Source organism: Diospyros lotus, chromosome 12 (genome assembly GCF_014633365.1).
Source record: "Diospyros lotus cultivar Yz01 chromosome 12, ASM1463336v1, whole genome shotgun sequence".
Classification (NCBI taxonomy): Eukaryota; Viridiplantae; Streptophyta; class Magnoliopsida; order Ericales; family Ebenaceae; genus Diospyros; species Diospyros lotus.
Genome location: NC_068349.1, coordinates 38,751,059 through 38,770,160, shown reverse-complemented (window position 1 = coordinate 38,770,160; position 19,102 = coordinate 38,751,059). Strand labels below are relative to the sequence as shown.

Here is a 19,102-nt window from a genome sequence, read left to right as displayed (position 1 = left end):
GCGGTCTGAAGGCGCAAGTGGATGAGGCAAATGGCAGCTGGGTGGAAGAACTACTGAACATCCTGTGGTCTTATCGTACTACTGTGAAAGTGTCCACGGGTGAAACTCCTTTTAGCTTATGCTACGGCTCAGAAGAATTGATCCTAGTGGAAATTGGAGTACCTACGCTAAGAGTAGAGCTATTTAGCCCGAAATCCAACGAACAAAATTTGAGGGGAAACCTTGACCTCCTAGATGAACTTCGTGATCAGGTAAAGATACGACAAGCTGTTTACAATCAGCATATTGAAAGATACTACAATCGAAGGGTAAAGGCGCGAAACTTTCTTCCTGGGATTGGGTGTTGCGTCAAGCAGATGTATGGGGGGCGCGAGAAGCAAATAAACTAACACCGAATTGGGAAGGTCCATACCGTGTAACAGAGGTTCTCAGCCTTGGTGCTTACAAACTCCAGACCCCTGGGGGCATACTAGTGAAAAACGCGTGGAACATGCAGAATTTAAGAAAATTCTACCAGTAATGATTCTTTATTATGTTTTGATGATAATAATTCTTTATTAGTTGCATGTGTCTTGGCAGTAGTACTTCTTTGGTACCTTCATATATTATTCAGGAATAAGCTTATCTTTTCCTCTACGAGTAAAAACTCTTCTTTTCCAAAGGTTCGAGAAGATGCGCCTAAATACAATGAGCTTAACTTCGGAGGGGCTCGAACCCTCGAACACAACTAAAGGATCGAATGAAATCCACGAGGGGCCCGAACCCTCAAACACTACTAAAGGATCGAATGCGATCCATGAGGGGCCCGAACCCTCGAACACAACTAAAGGATCGGATGCGATCCACGAGGGGCCTGAACCCTCGAACACAACTAAAGGATCGGATACGATCCACGAGGGGCCCGAACCCTAGAACACAATTAAAGGATCGGATACGATCCACGAGGGGCCCGAACCCTCGAACATAACTAAAGGATCGGATGCGATCCACGAGGGGCCCGAACCCTCGAACACAACTAAAGGATCGAATGCGATCCACTAGGGGCCCGAACCCTCGAACACAACTAAAGGATCAAATGCAATCCACGAGGGACCCAAACCCTCGAACACAACTAAAGGATCGGATGCAATCCCCGAGGGGCCCGAACCCTCAAACACAACTAAGGGATCGAATGCGATCCCCAAGGGGCTCGAACCCTCAACCAAAGCAAAAATAAAGGGAATCAGACGTGATCCTTGAGGGGCCAGAATCCCCGGATCCCTGAGGATCAAATTCAGCAGCAAACGAAGGATCAAGCCTGATTCCTAAAGCAAGAAGAAGACGACAAAAGTAAGGTAGTAGCTAAGGAAATTTTCAAAGATCAGACAAAGATAAAAAATTTTATTATGAAGATTGAATACAAAGATATCTACTCTAAGGAGGATAAGGCAGCAGTAACATCGAAGGCAATGGAGTCCACATCCAGGTTCGGAAAACGCTCATTGGCAAGTTTCTTCATATGTTCAAACCTGCCCCGAAGGACTTCTTCCAGTTTCGCAGCGTAAGCTTTAGAGCTTCGAAAATCCTCGCAACCGTTCTGGAAGGCCACTTGGGTATCCTTGAGCGCAGATTGCAGTTGAGCGTGAGCGGTATGAAGGTCTTCCTTGCACCGAGAATAAGACTCCAACGCCTCGACTTACCCCTTTTTTGCCTCCTTCAGCTCTAAGGTAAGCTTCTTTATATTTTCTTGGAGCTGCTCATTGGCATCCTTTGCAACATCCAGTTCCTCCCCGAGCCGAGAATTGGCCTAGATTAGCCTCGAGCATGTTCCTCTGGACTAACTCCAGATCCTCGCGCACCTGAGCTTCGGGTTCATTGGCAAGTCTTGCACCTTCTTGCGCCAGCTCAACAGATTTCGTCAAAATATGGACGCGGTGTTCAAGACCTGACAGATGGGAGGAGAGGGACTCAAACCCTCGGAACCTCTCGACCTCGGACTCTAGGGAGGTAATCTGGGTGCGGAGTTCGGACTCTTGCCGGGAGACAAAATCTTGAAAACCCGTAAGGTTCTAAGAAGAGGTAAGAAAGTGAGGATTAAGACTCATTCACATGAAAGAATTCAAAAGGAAAAGACCATGGTCATACTTTTAGAATCTCGGCATAATAATTTGGTTCGCTCGAAGTTGGTAGAAGGCTGGAGAGAGCCAAAGTCATTGGGGAGGCATGGCTGGCATCAAGAACTAAAGGTTCGGAGATAGTAGCGGCAGAAGGTGCAGTTTCCACTCTGCGGCATTTAGTCCAGCCCGCTAATATCTCCCTCGTTGATAGTATTGAAGCCCCTTCCAGTGAAGCTTCCCCCGTCAATTCCGAGCACCCCTCTGGTGCTAGTGGAGTTAATATTCGCTTAAACACAGAACTGATAGGAACGCTGGGAAGCGGTACAGTAGGCTCCATACCTGCAGGAGTTTGTTTTCTTCGTGCTTCCGAACGAGTCACTTCGAGCACCTGGGCGATGGTCGCCGTATCATCTTCGGAACGAATTGGCAAGATGGCAGGAGCGTTGGTAGATCTTTGTTGCGTAGAATGAGGGTCTTTGGTTTTCGGGGCAAGGGGCTCCGAAGAAAAGTCCTTCGAGCTCCCATCGGCGCTGTTCGGGGAAACCTCTTGGAAAGACCAAAGATCCCCCTCCGCCGTTTTTCGTGATCGGGAAGGTGTCGAGAATGTTTTGCTCTTTTTGCTCTTCGAGGCTCACACAGGAGGGGTAGCTTTCTCAGATGTCCTCTTATCGCGAGGAGGGGCCGAAGGGCCAGTACTCTTAGGGAAGTCTAAGATCGTCTTCTCAGTAATAGGAGAATAGGTTATCTCCCAAAGGTTTTCAACTGCAAAAACAACGACAAAGATCAACATCCGAAAGGGCCGAGAAACGAAGAAGAAAGCGAAGGGCGAAAACTTACAATTTACATTGTCCAAACCCGCTTCAGTAAGAGCTGGGTTAGAAAGCCATCCTTCTACCCAGTCCTTGGCTGACCTTCATAAGCTTGCCGGCAAGTTCCTTAATGTTCTCGATGCTCGGACGTTTGTGCTTGGTATCCAAAGTCCATCCATTGCTAACGGACCAAATTTCTTGGGTAGAGCCCGCTGATCGAGGACGGATGAAGACGAAGCGTTCATTCCAATCGTCTGAATCTTTCGATCCGCCGAAATGCAATAGGGTTGAGGCTTTGATCTCAAGTTCAGGGCGCTCTTTAGGGGCAAGAAGGCAACTCTCCTTTATAATTCTTGGAGAGATCGAAATCCAATCTCCGGGATCGTGATTGGTGGTAAAAAAGTAGTCGAAAAGCTCTCATGTCGGTTCCACTCGAGCAATATGGCAGATGACAATGAAGCCCATCAAGTACCTCCACCCGAAAGGGGAAAGTTGAGCGGGGGCGATAGTAAGATATTAAAGGAGAGACATAACCCACCCCCGAGGAGGTAGTCGAAAACCCCGATCAAAGGCACACTTGTAAACACAGAGTCGACCCGTGACAGGATGGCATGCTCGGAGATGGGTGTTGAACTCGACCTCCCATTTATCGGTAATCGCATACTTCTCCCGAAATTGTTGGCATTCCGACTCATTCATCCATTGGCAGGTAATAGAGGCTGTAAGATGCTTCTTCCATTCTACGAGCTCAACGCCGGTGGAGGTGAAATGACTGGAGCCAGTGATCGCCATCGTCGAAAGATTGAACAAGGAAGGTGATGATGCAGTAGCTGATCACCTTCTTCCGTCTTCTCTAGTGTGCCTACAATGGAGACGGGGACTTGCTCCCCCGATCAATCTCCGATGATTAAGTCAGATATCCTCTATTCAAGAAAATCCAGTAAAATTACTTATGCTCTAATCATCAAAAGGTCATCCAATCCCTTACCTTTACCCTCCCCTCTTCTTTTTTCCTTGCGTTGAGATCAGGATTCTGGGTAGAGATTTCTAGGATCTTTATCCCACTTTTCTTAGGATCTTATCGATAAGGATTCCATAATAGTCGCCTTCTCCGAGAAGTTCGGGATAGCTTTCTCCCTCTGTCATTATCGGCGAGAGGGTCTTAGGGACTTCCTTACCGAGCATCCTACCAACTGCCGTGGTAGCCCATATCTGCCACGTGTCCTTTGAGATTCAAACAAGACCGCATCTGCAGAATACCCCTAAAGCGCAACAAGTGGCTTAACTGCCATTAGACGCCTTCTTCGGACATGAGAGTAATTATGGACCCGAGGGTATTTTCCTCATCATTTGCCCCCCCCCCACTCCTTGAGCTATTCAGGTCGAAGGGCTTGTGGAGTGCTGGAATCTCAGAAACTCAAGCTCTTATTATCCCGAGGGTCAGTATCTATGGGGCCTGAAGGGCTGATGCGTCTTTTTCTTTTACGCATGTATGGAGGGCACAAATATCCATTTTGCTTTGGCGGTATTTTCTCTTTCCAATGCTCTATCCGATCCTTTTCGTCTTTTGGCGACGGCCTGGGGTGTTTAATGTTTATCATTGCTCGCCCTTTGATCTCCTACCCCTATGATTTAAACGGAGGTTTTCCATTCTTCCTCTCTTTCTTCCGAGTATTCTTCACTTCTTCTCCATTATTACGCGGCCAGGCATCCTTACCCTCTTTACCTTCCTTGTTCAATCTTTCGACAATGGCGATCACTGGCTCCGGTCATTTCACCTCCACCGGCGTTGAGCTCGTAGAATGGGAGAAGCATCATGCGGCCTCCATTACCTACCAATGGATGAATGAGTCGGAATGCCAACAATTTCTAGAGAAGTATGCGATTCCCGACGAATGAGAGGTCGAGTTCAACACCCATCTCCGAGCGTGCCATCCTGTCGCGGGTCGACTCTGTGTTTACAAGTGTGCCTTTGATCGGGGCTTCCGACTGCCTCCTCGGGGGTGGGTTATGTCTCTCCTTCAACATCTTATTATCGCCCCCCACTCAACTTTCCCCTTTCGGGTGGAGGTACTTGATGGGCTTCATCGTCATCTGTCGTATTGCTCGAGTGGAACCCACAGGAGAGCTCTTCGACTATTTTTTTTACCACCAATCGTGAACCCGGAGGTTGGATTTCGATCTCTCCAAGAATTATAAAGGAGAGTTGCCTCCTTGCCCCTAAAGAGTGCCCTAAACTTGAGATCAAAGCCTCAACCCTATTGCATTCCGGTGGAACGAAAGATTTGGACGATTGGAAGGAGCTCTTCGTCTTCGTCCGTCCTCGATCAGTGGGCTCTACCCAAGAAATTTGGTCCGTTAGCAATGGATGGACTTTGGATACCAAGCACAAACGTCCGAGCATCGAGAACATTAAGGAACCTGCCAGCAAGCTTATAAAGGTCAGCCAGGACTGGGTAGAAGGATGGCTTTCTAACCCAGCTCTTACTGAAGCGGGTTTGGACGGTGTAAATTGTAAGTTTTCGCCCTTCGCTTTTTTCTTCGTTTCTTGGACCTTTCAGATGTTGATCTTTGTCGCTGTTTTCGCAGTTGAAAATCTTTGGGAGATAACCTATTCTTCTGTTACTGAGAAGACGATCTTAGACTTCCCTAAGAGTACAGGCCCTTCGGCCCCTCCTCACGATAAAAGGATATCTGAGAAAGCTGCCCCTCCTGAGCGAGCCCCGAAGAGAAAAAAGAGCAAAAAATCCTCAACACCTTCCTGATCACGAAAAACGGCGGAGGAGGATCTTCAGACTTTCCAAGAGGTTTCCCCGAACAACGCCGATGGGAGCTCGAAGGACTTTTCTTCAGAGCCCCTTACCCCGAAAACCAATGACCCCCTCTACGCAACAAAGATCTAACAACGCGCCTTCCATCTTGCCAATTCCTTTCGAAGATGATACGGCGACCATCGCCCAGGTGCTCGAAGCGACTCGTTCGGAAGCACGAAGAAAACAAACTTCTACCGGTACGGAGCCCACTGTACCGCTTCCCAGCGTTCCTATCAGTTCTATGTTTAAGCGAATATTAACTCCACTAGCACCAGAAGGGCGCTCGAAATTGACGGGGGAAGCTTCGCTGGAAGGGGCTTCAATACTATCAACGAGGGAGATATTAGCGCGCCGGAAGAAACGTCGCAGGGTGGAAACTGCACCTTCTGCCGCTACTATCTCTGAACCTTCGGTTCCTGATGCCCACCATTCCTCCCCAACGACTTTGGCTCTCTCCAGCGTTCTACCAACTTCGAGCGAACCAGATTATTATGCCAAGATTCTAAGAGTATGACCATGGTCTTTTCCTTTTAAATTCTTTCATGTGAATGAATCTTAATCCTCACTTTGTTTCCTCTTCTTAGAACCTTACGGTTTTTCAAGATTTTATCTCCCGGCGAGAGTCTGAACTCCGCACCCAGATCACCTCCCTAGAGTCCGAGGTCGAGAGGCTCCGAGGGTTTGAGTCCCTCAAATTTTGTTCGTTGGATTCCGGGCTAAATAGCTCTACTCTTAGCGTAGGTACTCTAATTTCCACTAGGATCAATGCTTCCGAGCCATAGCATAAGCTAAAAGGAGTTTCACCCATGGACACTTTCACCGTAGTACGATAAGACCACAGGATGTTCGGTAGTTCTTCCACCCAGCTGCCATTTGCCTCATCCACTCGCGCCTTCAGACCGCGTAACAAAGTCCTGTTGGCGAGCTCGATTTGTTCATTAGCCTGTGGGTGGGCTACCGAGGTGAACTACTGCCTAATTCCCAATGCTTGACACCATTCTTGGACAGATCGATCAGTGAATTGAGTGCCGTTATTGGAGATTAGCACCCGAGGAATTCCAAAGCGAGAGACCACATTCTTCCATAGAAATTTCTTTACACGTCTAGCGGTAATAAAGGCTACTGCCTCGGCTTCGACCCACTTTGTGAAGTAATCAATAACAGCTATGATGTATTTAACCTGACCAGCCACTGGAGGGAAAGGTCCTAAGATGTCAATACCCCATTGAGCGAAGGAGCAAGGCGTAGCCAAGTGAGCTAGTGCGACCGCCGGTATATGGACCAAGTTAGATGTCCGCTGGCATCGGTCGCAAGTTCTGACTAGTTGTTCCGAATCTTTTACCATCGTTGGCCAGTAATATCCCTGTCGAAGAGCCTTTTGGCTGAGAGTTCGGGCTCCGATGTGGCTTCCACATATGCCTTCATGAATCTCTCTCAGGATATAATCTGCTTCCCGGGGCCGGATGCACTTGAGCAGTGGCTGCGAGAATGACCTTCTGTAAAGCTCCCCACTGACTAATACGAAACTTCGGGACTTTCATTTAACCTCCCGAGCTTCTGAATCGTCTTTGGGAAGCTTCTCTTCTTTTAGGTACAACAGGAAAGGATCCATCCAGCTAGGCTCGTCCTCCACACATAATTGGTCATCGACTTCTTCGATACTCTTCTGTGGCAGGGACTCGATTCGAATTTCTCGAGAACTTGTAGGAAAAGAGGAAGAGGCAATTCGAGACAACAGGTCTGCCTCCGCATTCATAGTCCAGGGAACGTATTCCACCTTTACATGTCAGAAACGTGCCATCAATTCTCTGACCAAGGCTAGGTATCGCGCCATGTGACCTTCTCGGGCTTCATACTCTCCATTCACCTGTTGCACCACTAGATTGGAATCTGAACTCAACTCAACTCTTTGAGCTCCCAATTGCTCAGCCAATCTCAACCCTGCCAACAAAGCTTCATACTCTGCCTCGTTGTTGGATACTCGGAATTCAAAATGTAAAGCATAAGGCCATATCTCCCCTTCGGGGCTTTTTACCATTAATCCTGCTCCTCTGCCACTTGAGGTGGAGCTCCCATCTACAGCCACTGTCCATGGTTTCTGGTTTTCCTCCGCTTCTTTGGGAATCCCTATCCTTTCGGCAATAAAGTTCGCCAACGACTGTGCCTTAATAGCGGGCCGTGGCTTATACTCAATGTCAAAAGCGGTAAGCTCCATTGCCCATTTCAACATCCTCCCTGAAAGTTATGGTTTACTAAGAACCTGCCTCAAAGGTTAGTTAGTAAGCACAATAATCGTATGAGCTTGAAAATAGGGGTGAAGTTTCCTAGCTGAAACTTATCAAAGCAAAGGCCAGTTTCTCCATGAGAGGATACCGGATCTCTGCTCCTGTTAATCACTTACTTTCATAATAAACGGGCCTCTATATCTTATCCTCTTCCTGTACCAGCACCGAGCTCACTACTTCTTCGGCCACCGACAAATAGATATATAATGGCTCTCTGGCTTCAGCTTGGTCAGAATCGGAGGTGTAGCCAAATGCTCTTTCAACCTTTCGAAGGCCCTCTGACATTCGTCATTCCATGCAAAGTTGTTTGCCTTTGCTAGGACTTTGTAGAAAGGAAGGCCTTTTTTCGCTAAACGAGAAAGGAATCTTCCCAAGGCCGTTATCTTGCCCGTAAGACTCTGTACTTCCTTGATGCTCCTCGGGGCTGGCATATCTATAATGGCTTTAACTTTCTCCGGGTCTACCTCAATTCCTCTATGGCGCACTATATAGCTCAAAAACTTCCCTGCAGAGACACCAAAAGCACATTTGACAGGATTAAGCTTCACATGGAACTTACAAAGGGTTTTGAAGCATTCCTCCAAATCTATCGGATGATGCTCTGCCTCCATGCTTTTCACCAACATGTCGTCTACATATGCTTCCATATTTCTCCCGAGCTGGTGCTGAAAAAGCTTATTTACCAAGCGCTAGTAAGTGGCTCCTACATTTTTCAAGCCAAAAGGCATCACTGTATAATAGTAAGTTGCTTTATTGGTAATGAAAGCGGTTTTCTCCTGATCTTCCGAGTGTAATGGAATCTGATGGTATCCCTGGAAAGCATCCAAAAAACTCATGAGTAAACAACCGGCAGTCCCATCAATCAGGGCATCGATCCTCGGAAGAGGGTAGCTGTCATTCGGGTAAGCTTTATTAAGATCAGTGAAATCAATGCAAAGCCTCCATTTGCTTTCCCCTTTTGGAACCAACACGACATTTGCTAACCACTCCAGATAATCTACTTCCCGGATATACTGTGCCTCCGTTAGCTTCGCAATTTCTTCCTCAATTGCCCGAGCTCTTTCGGGAGCGAAACTTCGCTTCTTTTGCTTGACAGGTCGGAAGCCTGGTCGTATCCCCAGTTTGTGCGTCATAACTTCTGGATCTACTCCCGGGATGTTCTGAGCAGCCCATGCGAAGATGTCCGCATATTGCCTAAGAAGTGCTAATATCCGACCCCTTAACGGATCTTTCAACTCTACACTTATCTTTATACAATGATCTAGACAATCCTCTTTCAACCAATTTATCCACCAGCTCTGCTGTTTTTGGATCTTCCAGCCCTTCTAGGAGAAAGCTAACCTCTTTCGGAGGATCTTCTCCCTTTCCTCCCTGGGGATTCCTTCGGGAGCTCGGAACTTCTCCTTGCAACATTGCTCCTCTGTCTTTTGCTATGCCTACAAAGGCCATATAACATTCATGCGCTAAGCGCAAATCTCCCCGTACCTCGCCTGTTCCACTATCTGTAGGAAACTTCATCATCATATGGTAGGTGCTAGGAATAGCCCGAAGGGCATTAAGGCCTGACCTTCCCAGAATCATGTTGTATGCCGAAGGCACGTCGGTTACCAGGATATCTAGCGTGACTTGAGAGGTTTGAGAGCCTTTCCCTATAGTCAGTGGAAGTTGAATGATCCCTTCCGAATATACGGCCTCCCCATCAAATCCCACCAAGGGGACCCTCGCTGGTCTTAGTTGCGCCATTTCGTACCCCATGCCTAAGAAGGCTTGCCGATACAAAATTTCAGAGGAACTTCCTAGATCCACGAGGATCCGTCGAAGCTCCCATTTTCTGAGCTCAGCTGTTATCACCAGGGGGTCATTTCGATTCGGGTACCCGAGGAGGTCATTATCTAAAAAAGAGATTGGCTCGACATACCTCAAACTTTTTAGCCCACCGGTACGACCGCGAGTCCCTCGTTCGCCTTTCACGACTGGGACTTCTCCTGCAGCGGGTGTGTGGAATACTGGAGGTTGGGGACGATCATCTTCTCCCCGCTGTGATCACTCTCTTCACGCCGAACGTCGAGCATGATCTTGATCGTCCGTTCGGTCCCTCTTGGGGGGACTTCTCGATCGCGAGCGTCGGTCCTTCCTTCTTCGGGAATCGCCTTCCCTAGCCACATAACCCCTTAAAAAACCTCTGTTGATGAGTTCTTGGATGTCCTCTTTTAACTGGTGACATTCCTCCGTATCATGGCCATGATCCCGATGGAAACGACAGTATTTATTCCGATTCCTTTTATCCGACGGTGCCTTCATCGGCCGAGGCTTCTTCAGATAGTCCTTACCTTCGATGGTGGCCAAGATTTTCGCTCTTGGGGCATTTAGAGGGGTAAAACCACCAGAATCCCACCTAGGACGATGCTTCTCCTTCCAGTCATCATTCTTTCTTTCCTCGGGGTGTTTTTTTTTGTCTTTCTTTTTCGCATGTTCTGCCCTCTTGGCTTACATGACTTCCTCGACATTAATATACTTTGTAGCGCGACCCAAGATATCCGTGAACATTATCGGGGGCGTTTTGGCTAATGATTGAGCAAAAGGGCCTGGCTTTAAGGCGTTCTGGAATGCCACCATAGCCACACTGTGATCGAAGTTCCCAATACTAAAAGCCTCCATATTGAAACGTGAAACGAAGTCTTTGAGAGGTTCTCCTTGGTTTTGCATCATACTTACGAGGCCCATGGTGGACCTTCGGTGTCTCCGAAAAGGTACAAAATGCGCCAGAAAATTGCCTCGAAGCTGTGCGAAACTCGTGACAGAATGGTGGGCCAGGTTTGCATACCAAGCCCGTGCGTGCCCTTCCAAGGTTGCCAAGAAGACCCTACACCACATCGCGTCTGAGGCATCCTGCACCATCATATGAGAGGTAAAAAGATCGAGGTGATCTATCGGATCAGAGGTTCCTGCATAAGTTTTGATGGCTAGAATGCGAAGACGCTCCGGTGGCACCGCTGCCATAATCTCCGAGCTGAGGGGCTGATTCACCTTCGTCCCCTGTGCCTCTGCAGACTTCGGCTTCAGAGTGGCGATCTCCTCTTCCAATTGCCGTAATCTCCTTTCTTGCAGCTGCTATATATACGACAAGTCGATAGATTCGGCCGCCTCGCCATTCCTATCGTCTTGCCCTGGCCTCCACAGATTTACTTCCCGCAGATAGGACTCCTCCTCCCTTGGGGGCTCTTGTCTCTCATCCACCCGAGAATGCTGGGCTTGCTGTTGATCCAAGAAACTCGCGAGTAACTCCGTCAACCGCTACACTTGACCTTCCAGAAGTGCTATTCGATCAGGAGGGGGTGGAGGGCCTTCCGGACTCCGATCTCTCCATGGGGGACTTCTTGGAGGATTCTGTTGACTGGGCTCTGGAGCGAGGTTACCTCCAGCGGCCCAGGATTGCTGCCTTCTGGTCCCCATTATAAGTAAAGGGGATTACTGAAGAACACCACACCCTACTTCGTTGGAGAGACAGAAAAGAAGACGTCTCGGCCCCACGGTGGGCGCCAATTGATGATGCAGTAGCCGATCACCTTCTTCCGTCTTCTCTAGCGTGCCTGCAATGGAGATGGGGACTTGCTCCCCCGGTCAATCTCCGATGATTAAGTCAGATATCCTCTATTCAAGAAAATCCAGTAAAATTACTTATGCTCTAATCATCAAAAGGTCATCCGATCCCTTACCTTTACCCTCCCCTCTTCTTTTATCCTTGCGTTGAGATCAGGATTCCGAGTATAGATCTTCGGGATCTTTATCCCACTTTTCTTGGGATCTTATCGATACGGATTCCATAATAGTCGCCTTCTCCAAGAAGTTCGGGATAGCTTTCTCCCTCCGTCATTATCGGCAAGAGAGTCTTAAGGACTTCCTTACCGAGCATCCTGCCAACTGGCGTGGTAGCCCATATCTGCCACGTGTCCTTTGAGATTCAAACAAGACCGCATTTGCGGAATACCCCTAAAACGCAACAAGTGGCTTGACTGCCATTGGACGCCTTCTCCAGACATGAGAGTAATTATGGACCCGAGAGTATTTTCCTCATTCAGAGGGTAAGGACGCCTGGCCGCGTAATAGTGGAGAGAAAGTGAAGAATACTCGGAAGAATGGAAAACCTCCGTTTAAATCATAGGGGCGGGAGATCAAAGGGTGAGCAATGATGAACATTAAACACCCCAGGCCGCCACCCAAAGACGAAAAGGATCGGACAGAGCATTGGAAAGAGAAAATACCGCCAAAGCAAAATGGATATATGTGCCCTCCATACACGCGTAAAAGAAAAAGACGCATCAGCCCTTCGGGCCCCATAGATACTGACCCTCGGGATAATAAGAGCTTGAGTTTCGGAGATTCCAGCACTCCACAAGCCTTTTGACCTGAAAAGCTCAAGGAGTGGGGGGCAAATGATGAGGAAAATACCCTCGAGTCCATAATTACTCTCATGTCCAGAGAAGGCATCCAATGGCAGTCAAGCCACTTGTTGCGCTTTAGGGGTATTCCACAGATGCAGTCTTGTTTGAATCTCAAAGGACACGTGGCAGATATGGACTACCACGCCAGTTGGCAGGATGCTCGGTAAGGAAGTCCTTAAGACCCTCTCGCCGATAATGACGGAGGGAGAAAGCTATCCCGAACTTCTCGGAGAAGGCGACTATTATGGAATCCTTATCGATAAGATCCCAAGAAAAGTGGGATAAAGATCCCGAAGATCTCTACCCGGAATCCTGATCTCAACGCAAGGATAAAAGAAGAGGGGAGGGTAAAGGTAAGGGATTGGATGACCTTTTGATGATTAGAGCATAAGTAATTTTACTGGATTTTCTTGAATAGAGGATATGTGGCTTAATCATCGGAGATTGACCGGGGGAGCAAATCCCCGTCTCCATTGCAGGCACGCTAGAGAAGACGGAAGAAGGTGATCGACAACTACATCATCAGGAACTAACTTGAGCGTTGGAGTGATCACGGGAAGCAAGTCCCTAGCTCTTTTCGCTGGTACTTGGTCCGAGATAAGAATAGTGATCGTCCTCACATCATCAAGTTGACTAATAATCCTAAATCAAAGAATAAAAGGCTACTAATAATCTTAAATCAAAGAATAAAAGGCTACGAGAACTATGAAAACAAATCTTATTATGTTTTTCTAACATATAGTATGGAAAACAATCTAAGTGATTGCTACTTGTAAGCAACTTGATCAAGTTTCAATGTCGCCCTGCAGTAAAGTGTTTGCTATATGTGCAACTACGTTAATTTACACGAAACTTATTATATAAACACACAGCAAACTGAACCATTTATTACTGACTGCTTGACACGTAATTATACAGTCATACCAAACACAAGTAGGCTATTATTTTTGGACCCTCTTCACTCAATTACCTTCCATGACAGTAGAAGGCAACAATAGAAGAATCAGAATCCATGCATATGCCCCCCCACCCCTCCCCCGTAGTCCTCATCACGACTCTCTCTCTATATATATATGTGTGTGTGTGTGTGTGTGTGTGTGTGTTGTCTCACTCATAGCAATTATTCCACATTATACTCTAGTACATGATCAAGAACACGAAAGTTAAATACTTGATACCCTTTTTTAATTTATTTCTCGCATCTCGATTGACGTCTATATGAAGCTTTAACCATTCTTGCGCTCCTTGAGGTGAATCCCATTGCTGCCGGCAGCAACATGATCAACCTTCCTTGAGAGAGAGAGGTGGACGCCAGGATCATGGTGAGTGCAAGAACAGTTGTAGAGAATTGAGTTGTTCACACCCTGAACGTTGCTGTTTACGAAAGCATTTAATGGCGGCGAGGAGGTTGCCATTGTGTGACCGCTCTTGTCCTTGATCTTCGGCTTCCCTTCTTCTTTAGCGTGGCTTCCGTTAAGGGTCGTTGGACGGCCTCCATAATGATCATGTCTTCCCCGGGACGGGTTCAGCTCCATGATTGCACCTTTGTTTTCACCTGCTATTGTGATGATTCTCATGCCAAACTCTTCGGAATCGGACTGCTTCTTCTGATCGGTGCCTTGCTTGTCTTTGGTTTTCATCGTCATGTCTTTGGTTTTCTCACCGTTGGAGCTTCTAGGCACTGCCTTACTCGGTTTTTCAGTGGTTTCCTGGACAAGGACTCTTTTCTGCTCAGCGACGGGAGGAATCATGGGTTCAGCAGCATCTGCAGGCTTCAATTGTGCAGCTGCAGCAGGTGGTAGTTTGAATGGAGATGGGAATGGAGGAACGACGGGTTTGGTCTTTTCCTGGGACGAAGGGCTGGGGGAGGGACGAGCAGTGGCCGTGATGGTGGAAGTGGCAGGTTGCACGGTGCTGCTGGGTACAGCTGGGAAAGAAAGTAGAGCCGGTGCAGGCACTGGTCGTGGGAAAGGTGACGGCGCCGGTTCGGGTGCTGGCGACAGGGAAGAAGCAGGAGAAGGAATTAACCTTGTTTGTGGGGAAGGAGCAGGAGAGGGCTGCGCCACGGCAGGTTGTGGCGGTGGGGCAATAGCAGAGGCAAGGGGTGGTGCAGTAGCAGGAGCAACAGGGCTCGGTCGCGGTGGTACTGGCTCTGCTTGAGGCGCAGGTCGAGGTGGTGAAGAAGGTCCTTGAGGAGGCGGTGGCGGTGGCGGTGTAGATTCTTGGACTGTTGGTTGTGGCGGCGGCGGAGGTGGGGCAGGTTCTTGAGGGGCAGGAGGAGGAGGAGGAGGAGGTGCTGTTGTTGGTAGGACAATAGTTGGCCGAGGCTGAGGCTGAGGCTGAGGAGGAGCAGGGGGTTGAGTCTCCGCCGGAGGTGGTGGTGGATCTGTTGCTGGAGCAGAAGCAGGGGCAGGGACAGCGGGTGAGGGGGCTTGGGCTGGACGATTGAGGGAAGCTAGCCTGAACCATGGACGAGCTGCGGGTGGTTGGGTTGCCATTATATCTCAAAAGCAAATGTTAGAAATGGCAGGCGGGGGAACAAACAAGAATGAATGGGAATGAATGGCTTCTCGATCTGAGCTCTTTATATACAATATAATTATAGGGCTTTTGGTTTCTGTATTGTCATGAAACACCCCACCCCAAGACACAAAAACCAGCCAGCAGACATACACACTGGAAGAAGAAAGAATCAGATTCATTGCCAAATTAAAGCACGCACCCACAGTTACATCCTACGTACCAAAATCAAAAAAGTCAGACATGCAAGGCAAGCTAGGAATCAACTCTCTCTCTCTCTCTCTCTACTCAATCCCTGACCATTTTCATTTTCATTTTCATTTCATTTATATGTGCTGGCTCCAATTAATCAATATATATTGTGGTTAGCTGCTGCCTTCATGGCATGGTTACGTTACTGCTCGATCCCCCCCCCCCCCCCCCCCCCCATTCATGAACTACTTGCAATATATATATATATATATATAATCAATATATATAATATTATTCAAAATCTGCCTTATTAGTTATTCATTTCTTTTTCACAACCCACAAAATTCTTTTCGATGAGAGATCAAGATACTTGCATTGAAATTCACAAAAGGGAGGGGGAGGAGGTTTTGTTTTTTGGTATCGTTGCTGTCCTGTCCCCACTTGTTAATTTTGTCTCTCTTGCTTCTTTTCCATTTGCTTTGTTAAGAGAAATATATTATTCTCTACAAATGCCATTGTTAATTTTGCTTTGTTAATTTTGTCCTCTCTTTTCCCCCACCGTATCAATTGCCTTTTTCCTCGTTGGCTTCAAGCTTTCTTCACCTTCTCCGCAGATCACTCTTTCCTCCATTTAATTTGGCCATGTCGACAATGTCCATCAAGAGAGAAGATCCTACATATGTTGCCTCCTTTCCTTTGTTTTTTTTTTTTTTTTTTCCAATTAATTAATTTGTACTTCCTATTTTCAATTGTGGGGAAGGACCGTTCTACTTTCAGAGCCAACCTTGCTCTTTGCTTTACAAAGAAGTTATATTTACAACACTGAGTTCAAATATAATCCTTTTCAGTCACACATGAATAATTATACCCTTACCAAACAAGGAATATCAAAAATTAAAATACCAAACAAACTAAAACAAGAAAAGAATTTCACAACAGACGGGAGAATAATTACCATCTAGAAAATCTGGTCCTCGGTATCTTTCTTTTTTTTTGTTTGCTTTCATAAAGACAAGAAACTTGTTACTTAAGCTATATATGGTGCCGCAAGGCTCAGCTTGTATATAAGTTCCCTTCGTGAAGTGTAATTCAATTTCAGTGCACGGGACGCTCTTCTCTCAAAGTTGAGCAAGAAATTAATAGGATTCTTCAACCGTACTCTGTGTAAGTCCTCACATCTTATAAAAGGATGTTTTGACAATAAACTGCAGCCCAAGAGACCTCGCTTCTTGCATTCCTCTTACTCTACAAATGATATGATGCAATATTCTGAGTTTGAGAATCTCTTGATCTGTTTCCTCAGAACACTGCACAACTGGCAAGAACAAGCAAATATAATTCCTTGATACACTGTCAGTTTCAGCTCCTCCAGTCGCATCACTCAATACAAATGTTTTATGAACTGGAAAGCAGATGTAAAGCAAACTTGCGCGACTGAAATATCACATCTTTACTCATAGAAAATGATAAGCAGCGACAGAGATAAAAGGAGAAAAATTGGGATCCTAAGTGAGCAAACAGGACTGCCAATTAATATTTTGAGTCATTGTTTGTCACTTAAGGCCAATTAGTGAATTCGAACACTTTGAAGACTATATCAATTCCAGTGGGAATTTGCCATACAAAGAGCAACACGTTCAACGCATTCAGTGCAATGTGAAGATTTCTTGCTGTTTCATTCCCTTTCTGCATTGCTGGTACGAGAGCTGCAGCTGCTGCCCACAGAACAGTTATCCCTGTTCACCACAAATATTCGTTCATTCGTAGTTACCCAATAAATAGAGAAATACATGAAACTGATGCCACTAAGACTTGGGACTGGAACTAGCTAGGGACCATATATACCAATTCAACCTTGGTTTAACCTACGTCTATGGCTACCAATTCCACCATGTCGACAAAGATTGGAAAAATTACTACTTAAATTTTGGATTTTTGTCTTAGCTTTCATTTATTCTACAAGTGTTGTATATATGTAAAAGTGTAAAGCCAGAAAAGTTGTCTACTCGATGCGAGGGCAGCTAGGTCCCCTCTACCATCCATAGAATCCTAGTTAATGAACAGATTAATGGTGGTTGGCATGCCCCATTGAGTGTCACCATACAGAAATTCGGTTGGCTGGGGAAGACGCTAGGCATCGGTATGTGCACAACCAGCAAAAACAAACAATCAACGGCTGCAAGTATTGGTACGTATTTAATTTCCTATTGACATTAGAATAAAACAACGTCTTAGTTTAGTTTAACTTAAACATTCTTTGCTTTGTGGTATCAAATGCAAAAATCATAAATACCTGCCCCTGCAAATAAATGAGGCCCTGGAAATAGCTTTCCTGTCCTGAACCATGTGTTGATTCCTCCAAAAATTGCTTCAAAGACGCCAAATCCCAACAAGATTGAACCCGCATTAAAGTGCCTATCCCTAAATGACCCTTTGATCAGTTCCTTCCGCTCCTGAATTAATTATGACAAAAATCAATAGGTGAGATACTGTCTGATAGGTAATAGGTTAGCGTAGCGAGAAGAACAACTGCTATTTCTCTAACATAAGCACAAGTTTCTTTGTACTGTAGTAACTGATGGGCGAACTAGAACGGAACAAGTTCACCCACCATTTAATAATATATCTTAGATTAAACGCCTTTGGAAATGGTCATCTGACGATATCATTTCCAATTTCAAAATCATTGTTTGGTTGGATAGTGAAATTATTTAGATTTTGGTTCAAATACACACTAAATATGAATTAAAAAATTAAAACATATATATATATATATATGATATAACACCTATACACGAACACGATAGAATTTGAAATTTTGAATGACATCATTCACACCTCAACACGGCCAAGTTATAAATTAAAGAAACCCAGGCGGGCGTAGGCAGTAGTACCTCAGAAAGTTGCTGGATCTTGAGTTCAACGGGAGATGGTGGAGGTGGGGGTTGGGCGGCGGCGGTGTTACCTTCTGGAGTGACCGCAACTGGAGGCGGAGGCTTCACTTGGACTTGCTTCTTGAGCTGATTAATCTCGTCCTGTATGGTCCGAACTCGGCGCCACTGCCAGCCCAGGTAACCGGCCCACAAGGTGTAGACAAACAAGCCGCTCATCACAGCGGGGTGAATCAGAGCAAATGTTCTGCCCTCCAGAATTCCAAATTGCCCGCCAACCGCAAGCGCATCCTACAGTAATTGTACTAGTACACCCAATTAATCAATTAATTTTGACCAACCCAGCACGCACGAAATGAATTCATGTGGAGAAAGCCGGAAGAAGAATTAAAGATAGAAGATTAATTGATTGAATGACACTTGCCTTCGGGTCGAGAAGAAAGGGCAGTGCGGCTGCTGTGAGGGGAACAGAAGCTGATTTTAGGTGCTGAGCAGCATCAAGCAAGTGTTTTTGTGGGTCAAGGGAGAGGTGATGATGATGATGGCTGCTGCGGTGGTGGTTGGAGAGATTTGGGAGTTTGGAAGAGTTGCAGTAGGGGGATTGGTTTTTGAGGGACAGATCAACTGCAGGGCCAGGGAGCTTAGGCAGGCAAAGTGTGGCAGCCATGCTCGTCACTCTTGTCTGTTCCAAATTTTAGGATGTCAGAGGGAGAAAGAAGCTAACAACAGTAGTCACTGAGGTGCAAAAGGATAAGGAGGGGTGCGTCTGTGCGCGTGCGTGCGTGTGTGTGAGAGAGAGAGAGAGATCTGCAGGTTGGTTGGTCTCCTCTCCCCCTCCATATGGTGGCTCCTGATTTGCCTGCTGCTAAAGATGGTCCCCGAGGTACCAGGAAAGCCCCTAGATTATGCCTTTTCAAGGACTGAGGCCACCGCCAGACCATCGTTTTTTTTCTTTTTTTTTCCACCTCCTCCATTTTATTTGTTATTTGTCTTAATGTGACATTAGATATTATTTATATTTCAAACTAAATTAAATTATTTTGTTGAATTTATG

General features: G+C 46.5%; 3 protein-coding genes across 3 annotated transcripts; all 3 read right to left on the bottom strand.

The window, feature by feature from the left end:
• Positions 1 to 6,685: 6,685 nt before the first annotated feature.
• Positions 6,686 to 7,933, bottom strand: LOC127787675 (uncharacterized). Its single transcript, XM_052315732.1, has 3 exons — positions 7,586 to 7,933; positions 7,265 to 7,495; positions 6,686 to 7,198 (listed from the first exon to the last, which is right to left on the bottom strand). Exons 1-3 carry the CDS (start codon positions 7,931 to 7,933, stop codon positions 6,686 to 6,688), a joined length of 1,092 nt encoding a protein of 363 aa, XP_052171692.1.
• A 5,306-nt stretch (positions 7,934 to 13,239) lies between these two features.
• LOC127787384 (vegetative cell wall protein gp1-like) lies at positions 13,240 to 15,046 on the bottom strand. Its single transcript, XM_052315401.1, has one exon. The coding sequence runs from the start codon at positions 14,941 to 14,943 to the stop codon at positions 13,672 to 13,674; it is 1,272 nt and encodes a 423-aa protein (XP_052171361.1). The 5' UTR covers positions 14,944 to 15,046; the 3' UTR covers positions 13,240 to 13,671.
• A 1,427-nt stretch (positions 15,047 to 16,473) lies between these two features.
• On the bottom strand, positions 16,474 to 18,871 carry LOC127787385 (uncharacterized). The gene is made up of 4 exons (XM_052315403.1): positions 18,473 to 18,871; positions 18,052 to 18,339; positions 17,451 to 17,610; positions 16,474 to 16,893 (listed from the first exon to the last, which is right to left on the bottom strand). The coding sequence occupies exons 1-4, from the start codon at positions 18,713 to 18,715 to the stop codon at positions 16,715 to 16,717; spliced, it is 870 nt and encodes a 289-aa protein (XP_052171363.1). The 5' UTR covers positions 18,716 to 18,871; the 3' UTR covers positions 16,474 to 16,714.
• Positions 18,872 to 19,102: the final 231 nt, after the last annotated feature.

Bases quoted from the DNA above. Each gene is read 5' to 3' on its own strand.
- LOC127787384 (XM_052315401.1), bottom strand. From the start codon at position 14,943: ATGGCAACCCAACCACCCGCAGCTCGTCCATGGTTCAGGCTAGCTTCC.
- LOC127787385 (XM_052315403.1), bottom strand. From the start codon at position 18,715: ATGGCTGCCACACTTTGCCTGCCTAAGCTCCCTGGCCCTGCAGTTGAT. The intron at 18,340-18,472 runs GCAAGTGTCATT...CAATTACTGTAG, and splicing joins CCTTTCTTCTCGACCCGAAG to GATGCGCTTGCGGTTGGCGG. The intron at 16,894-17,450 runs GTATTTATGATT...TGTGGTGAACAG, and splicing joins TCATTTATTTGCAGGGGCAG to GGATAACTGTTCTGTGGGCA.
- LOC127787675 (XM_052315732.1), bottom strand. From the start codon at position 7,933: ATGGAGCTTACCGCTTTTGACATTGAGTATAAGCCACGGCCCGCTATT. The intron at 7,496-7,585 runs GTGAATGGAGAG...TGACATGTAAAG, and splicing joins CCAATCTAGTGGTGCAACAG to GTGGAATACGTTCCCTGGAC. The intron at 7,199-7,264 runs GTTAAATGAAAG...TCATTCTCGCAG, and splicing joins ACGATTCAGAAGCTCGGGAG to CCACTGCTCAAGTGCATCCG.